Consider the following 7,296-nt stretch of genomic DNA (forward strand, 5'->3'; position numbering starts at 1 on the left):
TTTCTTTTTGTGTTCCTCATCGCCAGTGATGGCGAGCTGCGGTTGCCATTCTTCCGGGTGTGCGTCGCTTGCGTCTCCGCGAAGGTGTTGTGGCAATGCATCATAGAGTCCCTGAGGAGGTTTTGCGTGGTGTTCTTTTTTGTGTCTCTTGTCTTCCCTCTGTGGTGCGCTGCAGCTGATGTTGTGCTGTGTTTTCATGTGTCGCATGCTGTCTGCAGACTGCTTTGCCTGCCCCTTTTCATTGTTTGGAAGAGCCTGCTGGCTGTGCACAGAGAGAATTTAAGAAAAATAAGAGAAAGAGGAGGAAACATGTCCAACGATGCTCCTGCTGTGGCTGTTGCTTCGCCCGTGAAGAAGGCCTCACCCCGGAAGGCTTCCCCGAAGAAGTCGGCTGCGAAGAAGACCGTTAAGAGGACTGCTCCAAGGAAGGTGGCCAAGAAGCCAGCTACCATGAAGTTAGACTCGAAGAAGGCTTTGTGGAAGAATGCGAGGAAGTTAGTTTCCAATAAGGATCCGAAGACGAAGTAGTGGTTTTTTCTTTCTGTTTGGAGGGTGGGGATGGGAGAGGTGGTGGTGGCGGGAGGATGATTCTTTGCAGGGGAGCAGGTGCATGTGGTAATGTGAGTTTTGTTGTATCTGTGATTTATTTTGAGTGAGTTGTAATTTTGTGTTTCGCATTGTTTGAGTTTATTCTGTACAAGTTGGTATTCTTTATGTTGTATGCTGTTTTTTTTTTTTTGTGTGTGTAGTGGCGCCGTATGCCAAATGGTTTTTGGTGGCTTTTTATTTTGTTGTGTTTTTCTATACCTTATATGGCGATGTGTGTGAAGGATCAAAGGTGTTGCTTGATTTTCTGTTTCAGTTTGTTGTTTTGTTTTTGTGGGTGTTGAAGTTGAGAGTTGTGTGGTTTCGAATTTGATTTTGAATGAGAGGACACATTGTTTTAGTTTGTTGTCTTTGTTTAGTCTGTTTCGTTATTGTTGCCGAGTTTCCGGGTAATGCTGGTACTCGCATAGAGGATGGCCGGCCATCGTGGAGGTGGTGCGTGCGGCACATGGACCACTATGCGTACCCGGTGAATTTTTTTCAGTTTCGATGGCGGGAAAATCCTTGCGGGTTTCGCGTGATGAGTGTTAAGGAGATGCAGCAAATGGTTTTTTTTGGCAAACCGAGTAACCATTTTTTTTTATTGGTGACAGTATTGCCTACAGGAATTTTGCATTTGCCGTAAATGCGTTTTGGCCGTTCAAGCGGATTGACGGCTATAGCAGGATTTCGGAGGTGTCTGAGCATGAGGCGGTGAGTGTCACGCTTCGAGGGAGGGAGATTGCGTCACCTAACACGACGCGTTATACGCGGGTGGTGTCGAATGAAGCTTCCGCCGTTGGTGCTGCCGATGATTTGAGGAATGCTACGGCACATTTTATTAAGCTGCGCCACGTCAGTTTGTCAGTGCACCTGGTCTCCAGCACCATTGAGCGGGCTGATGGCGACTGCGTGGTTGTGATCTATTTAGGCACCTGGGACCTGAACTGGCAAATCAACAATCGGAACAAAGTTCCTTTCCTGGGTGGGCCTGTGCGTCACTTTTCCACCGCAGTGAACTATTGGACCCGCTACGTGCAGAAGCTGATGGAGGCCATCCAGCGTGCATTACAGGACAAACCGGTGCATCGCCGTCCTCTTCTCATGTTTCTTGAGCAGTTGCCGCTTAATTGTTCTGCAAGTCGTTTTACGGGACGAGCCAATATGTTTAAGAGATGCGAGGATCTGACTGCACCGGTTGTCGTGCCATTGTATCGGCGTGTGCTCGCGGCAATGGCCTGGCATTTAAATATTCCTGTGGTTCCAACACAACACTTTTTCAAGGGGAGATATACCTACTGTACTCTGTCCGACGGGGTTCACATGGATCCTCCATGCATGATGATGGCACAACATCACATTTGGAACACGTATTTGCTGCTGCGTAGAGAAAAGGTGATTCAGGGACTACCAACAGGGAGTGGGCAGCTGCCCAACGCCATGCGTTTTGTGGAGGAGGAGGAGTATGTGGAGTGGCTCCTCCAGATGGATGGTCTTGATATGGGGAGCACGAGGAGGCGCTATCCGTTCCGTGGGTTTAGTGTGATCATCCTTCTTGTCCTCTTGCCTTGTTTTCTTATGTGGGCTTACATTTTTGGAAGATGCGTGCTGTTATTTCTGGAGAAGAGATACCTTCTCAGGCGCCACACACGTTTGGAAGATGATATGAATGACAACAATGATACATGCAGTGGCACAAAGTGAGTTTCGCTGGCGTTGTGCCTCCTTAGCGGTTTCCCAGGGCAACAATTTTTTTATAATAGTGCGTCGTTCCGGAGCTTCGCCGCTCTCTTGTGTGGATGTGCGGCGCTGGAGTCTGAGAGTTGCCTTGAATGGATTATTTTCCTCGTCCTCTCTACCGCTGCATGTTTTTTTTTTTTTTTGCTTTGCTGCTGGAGTTGTTTTTGTTGTTTGTGTGCCTCCCTGTGCTGAATGCCGCGGAAAAGAAGTGCCTCACTGCCTCTGTTGGGCATGGGAGCTGCGAAGAGCAGGCCGGTGCGCGAGGCACCTGTGCGCTACGTCGCAAGGCAGCTTCCTCATGTGGACAAGACTCCGGTGGAGCAGCAGTTCAAGAAGCCGGAGTTCACCGCCCAGGGCATTAACAGGCGCCTTGACGACGTCAACACCGAGCCGCTCATGCACGTCGAAAGATGCGAGCAGCACAGAGCTGACGGACCCCCCCCCCCCGGTGGTACCTTAACACCTACATGGAGATGGTGGACAACAACGCATAGACCAAGTTATTATCAGCGGTAATCTGCCGCTTTCATGGGAGCGAGACAAGTTCGAGCCCTACGCCTTGGTGTGTGGCCGCATAGATGACGAGGATTTAAGGTGGGTGCTTGCCGCTGAGCAACGCGAAAAGGGTGTGGGTGCGCTTTCGCCCTCCACAAAACTCGAGAGAAATGTACTGCAGTACATTCTGGGCACTGTGGAGCTTCCACGCATGCAGTACAGAAACTACAAGGGAAAGCTGCATGAAACTGTCGAAGACGCCAACACACACATCGTGGCACGCAGGGAGCAGCTTGAGCGGGCACGCGAGGAGGAAATCTTGAGTAAGATTGGCTACAGCGAAGAGGAGGTGTTACAGGAGGAGCAATACCTCAACAACCGAACTCGTGGTGTTAAATCACTTGATGCTTTAGGAGCTAGCTTGCGGGAGAAAAAGCGAATGGAGCGTGCTGCGCAGGCAAATGAAATGGAGGACCTCCTGGAGGAGCGTCGCACGCAAGAGTTGGAAGCAGGCGTTGCCGACTTCACGGAGGAAGAACTTCTTGAAAAACCTGAAGTATTGGGCATCAAACCAAAGCCCTACGGGACGCGGCGGCAGGTGTACAAACAAGTGTATGCCGCCGACTTTGGAAAGGGCGATCGCAACCAAGCCAAGTTTCAGTGGTGGCTTGACAGAACACGTCGCATCAAACGCGCCGTGAATGGTATCCACGGCGCCCCAGTGTATAATGAGCGACTTTCCGTGAACGAGGAGCAAACGCGGAAGCAAATGCGTGAGGCTGCAGAGTTCAACTTTGCTCTTTCTCAGACTCAGGGGGCAAAGGGATTTAAGGACCCTCGTGGCCACTACAATGAGTTTGTCAGTGCTCCGGCAGAATAAAGACCTAAACGACGATGGTCGTGTCGAAGTGCATGAAGATGACGTTTTGAACAATGACATTTTCCGATTTCCTCACACGAAGGACCATGGCCCAAAATCACCACCAAAGCGGTTCACTGACAAAGGGGGAAAACCCGAAAATGTTTGTACTGATGTGAAAAGGCTACATCGGGACGAAGAGGTGACGCAAGTCATGCAACAAGGTGTGAAAGCTGCTGACGAAGTTGATAGACAAGAGACGCCTGGGGCAAGCAAGCCACCGGAGATCTCGATAAGGAACGTCTGGGTGGCGTTGCATCACAGGAAAACGACACTTCATCTTCCAAGGACAGACCCTGAGGGGGCTCCGTGATATTGGTCGTGTGGAGCTCAGAGGGCCAGCATTTTTCTCTTTAGCGTGAAACGCGTTCTTGCGTCGTTGCCTGCGCGTATTTGTAAGGTTGTGCGTGTCGACTCCTCGGCAATGCCATTCAATGAGAAAAGTGGAAGTGGTACGATAAACAAGATCAGACTGACACACGCAAAGAAAAGGGAGAACAAGAGGCACACAAAACAACAACAAATGCGAACAAGGCGCGGTGGTGTCGCACGAGTTTCTTCTATTGAGTTCTGCATAAAAGGGGAGGCCGCAGTTTCATATTTATGCATTCTGCGCTGTATTTTTTTTATTTTTATTTTAATTGTTGTACCTCTTGCAACCCACAAAACTTCAACGTCTCTCACCACTTACCTGCAGAAAGAAAGAAGGAAACCAAATAATCAGTAACAAGGGCCACTATTTCTCAGTAACCAACGACATAGAGAGCGGGATCTGGGGAGAGAGAGATAGAGCGCAAGTGTGTTTGGAAGAAACGAGAGGAGAAATACAATGGAGACGGCGGATTTAGTCAAGAGTCTTCTCAAGGCCGATGAGGAATGCCGTGTGCTCCGGGAAAGGGTGGCACTGCTGGAGAAGACGCATCGTCTCAGAGAGCGGGACGCACGAGCGTTAACCGCGACCCCTTCGGAGGTCGCTCCTGATTCGAAGAAGACCAAGGCCCGCACGCTCAATCTTCCGCTTGAGGCGGTAAGTATGTTGAGTTCCAAGGCTGGGGATATCAACGTGGTGGTGAAGGAGCAAAAGAAGCTGTTGGAGGAACTGAAACAGCTTCAAACAATCCTGGAAAGCTCTGCGGCAGATACAGTGAAGGCAAATGAGCTCAACGCGCAGCTAAAACAAAGCATTGGGTACACTGAGGGTGAAACCATTTATCACTTACAGGATGCAATTAAGGAAGTTGCTCAAATAAATGGTCTGAAAAATGAAGTTCTTCAGCTGCTCAGCGCTCGTGAAGCCGTGCAGGCAACTTTGAAGCGGCAAACGGAGCACATGCGGGCGTATTTGACTGAGTTGGTTGATTCCAGGGGTCTCGATGAACAACGGAAGCAAGCGGAGCAGCAGCTCAAGGAAAAGAGGGCAGAGTTGGAAGGCATTCGTGGAGAGATGCAGTCTATGCAGCGTCTTTTAGAGCGGAAGGAAAAACAACTTGAGAATGAGAAGCCAGTCGACGAACTACAACTCGCCCAGCGAGCTGAGAACGAACGACGCATGATGATCCACAGGCTGGAAAAGGAAGAGGAGGGTCTTCGACAAAATGAGATTTCCATTCGTCACCGCTCCATGCAGATTACCAAACTTGAAAGGCGCATCGAGATGATAGGCGATACACTCGGCTGCGAAGAACCTAATGAAGAGCGCGTTGACGCCGAGACTGTGGAGCAGTTACGCAAAGAAATCCTTGTCTTGGGGCGGCGACATCAAAAGCGTGAGGCTCAACAGGAGATACTTGATGCCAGTATCGTGGATCTGGATCGTCGGTGCACGGGACTTGTGCGTACAACAGCCAACGTGAAGAAGGAGATGCAGCGTATTCAACGGAACCACCGAAAGTACCTAAACCTTCAAAAGAAGGAGCTGGAGTTGGAGCAGGTGACGGCGGAGCAGGAAATCGGTGAGATTGAGCGGGAAATAGAAATGCTCCGCCGCGTTACTTCCCGCCGTGGACAGAAGGCACAAAATTCCAGAATTCATCAGGTGTAGATTACCATTTCTCATTATTAGTGTTATTTGGGTTTCTGGAATCGAATAGGGAGGGAAGGAGGGGGGGGGGGGGTCATGTTTTACGAAAAAATACCGAAACTCAATAAGAAGTCACTGTGGGTGGCAGGACGGGTTTGAGTGACAACACAGTCATGTGCATGCTGCAGGAAAAATCACAGATGCTGCTGGAGAGTGACCAAAGAAGCATAACAACATGCAAAAGCAAAAAAAAAGTACGGACACGTTTCGCGTGGTCATAAATCAACGGTATCACACACAAGAGTTATTTTTGTTTTTGTTTTGGCTTTTACTTTCACGTTGCTGTCGTTGCAGGAGGTGCCGTCCATTGGGAAGTTGTATGAATGTTTGGACGCGGGGTGAAGTGTTTTTCCTATGACGAAGATGACGCAAAGGAGGAACCGCAAGAAGAGTAAAGTCATATATCTGTTAACCTATTTACACTTACGGCGTACTTCATTGCCTCTTGCGGTACACACACAAACAAACAGACACACTTCCAACAACAACAGCAACTACAAAAAGATGTAGCAAAAAAAAAGAGGAAAATATATGTTTCCCTCATGTTGATCTGTATTTAGTGGAAGACCGGCATTCGATGAAATTTTCCGGTCACAACACACTCAAAACTAAAAAAGAAAGAAAAAAAAACACAACACGGCACTCTTTTTCCGCTTACTGTTTTACCAGGAATACACAATGAGGCCACACAAAATTATCTAGTTTACTGTGGATCTGTACTATCAAGCAGCACACTTTTTCACTTTTGTCTTTGCCTTTTCCGACTTTTTTTTTGTGTGGGCTATGCCATGAAAATCAACCATACCTTTACAGGACGCTTTATTTGAGTGTTTTTGCCCATCACACTTTTTCATCTTGTGGTTATCACCACCACAAACAAAAGACATAACGTGTCATGACAGCACCCACAACTTCCACCGACGACGCTGTCACTATGACAATCGTCAAGACAACGATATCACCAATGATGACACCAAAAACAACTTCAAAAAAAAATTCCAATAAGGCCGCTCAGGAGAAGGTAGCCAAGAAGCCAGCTACCAAGAAGCCAGCCACCAAGAAGCCAGCCACCAAGAAGCCATCTGCAAAGAAACCGGCCACCAAGAAGGCGGCGGCGAAGAAGCCCGTGGCGAAGAAGGCGGCCAGGAAGGCTCCCAGGAAGGCAGTGAAGAAGGCGCCAAAGAAGAAGTAGAGTCTTTCCTTTTTTGTCCAGCGGTATCGCCCTGCGGGTCGTCTCTCCGGTGCACCTGACAGCCGAAGTGGTGCCCTTCTGACTTGTGGGGGCGGTGTGCTGTACATTGCCCATTACTAGATGTTTTTGTTTTGTTTGTTTGTTTCTTTTGTGTTCCTCATCGCCAGTGATGGCGAGCTGCGGTTGTCATTCTTCCGGGTGTGCGTCGCTTGCGTCTCCGCGAAGGTGTTGTGGCAATGCATCATAGAGTCCCTGAGGAGGTTTTGCGTGGTGTTCTTTTTTGTG

General features: G+C 49.1%; 7 protein-coding genes across 7 annotated transcripts in view, besides 5 other annotated features; 6 read left to right on the forward strand and 1 right to left on the reverse strand.

Moving 5' to 3' along the window:
* Nucleotides 1-528, forward strand: TraAM80_09360 (uncharacterized protein; the record flags this gene model as incomplete). Its single annotated transcript, XM_029386050.1, has 1 exon — nt 1-528. A coding segment is annotated over one exon (528 nt), but the record flags the coding sequence as incomplete, so codon positions are not given.
* A 317-nt stretch (nt 529-845) lies between these two features.
* Nucleotides 846-881: a microsatellite.
* A 751-nt stretch (nt 882-1,632) lies between these two features.
* On the forward strand, nt 1,633-2,289 carry TraAM80_09361 (glutamine-dependent carbamoyl-phosphate synthetase; the record flags this gene model as incomplete). Its single annotated transcript, XM_029386051.1, has 1 exon — nt 1,633-2,289. The coding sequence occupies one exon, from the start codon at nt 1,633-1,635 to the stop codon at nt 2,287-2,289; it is 657 nt and encodes a 218-aa protein (XP_029234091.1).
* A 162-nt stretch (nt 2,290-2,451) lies between these two features.
* Nucleotides 2,452-2,500: a microsatellite.
* Nucleotides 2,501-2,517: 17 nt separating this feature from the next.
* On the forward strand, nt 2,518-2,841 carry TraAM80_09362 (putative dynein heavy chain; the record flags this gene model as incomplete). Its single annotated transcript, XM_029386052.1, has 1 exon — nt 2,518-2,841. One exon carries the CDS (start codon nt 2,518-2,520, stop codon nt 2,839-2,841), a length of 324 nt encoding a protein of 107 aa, XP_029234092.1.
* A 190-nt stretch (nt 2,842-3,031) lies between these two features.
* Nucleotides 3,032-3,700, forward strand: TraAM80_09363 (putative dynein heavy chain; the record flags this gene model as incomplete). Its single annotated transcript, XM_029386053.1, has 1 exon — nt 3,032-3,700. One exon carries the CDS (start codon nt 3,032-3,034, stop codon nt 3,698-3,700), a length of 669 nt encoding a protein of 222 aa, XP_029234093.1.
* An 868-nt stretch (nt 3,701-4,568) lies between these two features.
* Nucleotides 4,569-5,780, forward strand: TraAM80_09364 (uncharacterized protein; the record flags this gene model as incomplete). Its single annotated transcript, XM_029386054.1, has 1 exon — nt 4,569-5,780. One exon carries the CDS (start codon nt 4,569-4,571, stop codon nt 5,778-5,780), a length of 1,212 nt encoding a protein of 403 aa, XP_029234094.1.
* A 47-nt stretch (nt 5,781-5,827) lies between these two features.
* Nucleotides 5,828-5,851: a microsatellite.
* A 420-nt stretch (nt 5,852-6,271) lies between these two features.
* Nucleotides 6,272-6,295: a microsatellite.
* Nucleotides 6,296-6,298: 3 nt separating this feature from the next.
* Nucleotides 6,299-6,322: a microsatellite.
* A 482-nt stretch (nt 6,323-6,804) lies between these two features.
* Nucleotides 6,805-7,125, reverse strand: TraAM80_09365 (uncharacterized protein; the record flags this gene model as incomplete). Its single annotated transcript, XM_029386055.1, has 1 exon — nt 6,805-7,125. The coding sequence occupies one exon, from the start codon at nt 7,123-7,125 to the stop codon at nt 6,805-6,807; it is 321 nt and encodes a 106-aa protein (XP_029234095.1).
* A 6-nt stretch (nt 7,126-7,131) lies between these two features.
* The window catches only part of TraAM80_09366 (uncharacterized protein), a gene marked incomplete at both ends in the record, with an annotated part of 696 nt that continues 531 nt past the window's right edge, over nt 7,132-7,296 (forward strand). Inside the window, one exon of the mRNA XM_029386056.1 lies at nt 7,132-7,296. This exon is cut by the window's right edge and continues 531 nt beyond it. Coding sequence (XP_029234096.1) covers nt 7,132-7,296 — 165 coding nt within the window.

This window comes from Trypanosoma rangeli, assembly GCF_003719475.1.
Source record: "Trypanosoma rangeli strain AM80 chromosome Unknown Tra_15.4_contig_00567, whole genome shotgun sequence".
In the NCBI taxonomy this organism is placed as follows: domain Eukaryota; phylum Euglenozoa; class Kinetoplastea; order Trypanosomatida; family Trypanosomatidae; genus Trypanosoma; species Trypanosoma rangeli.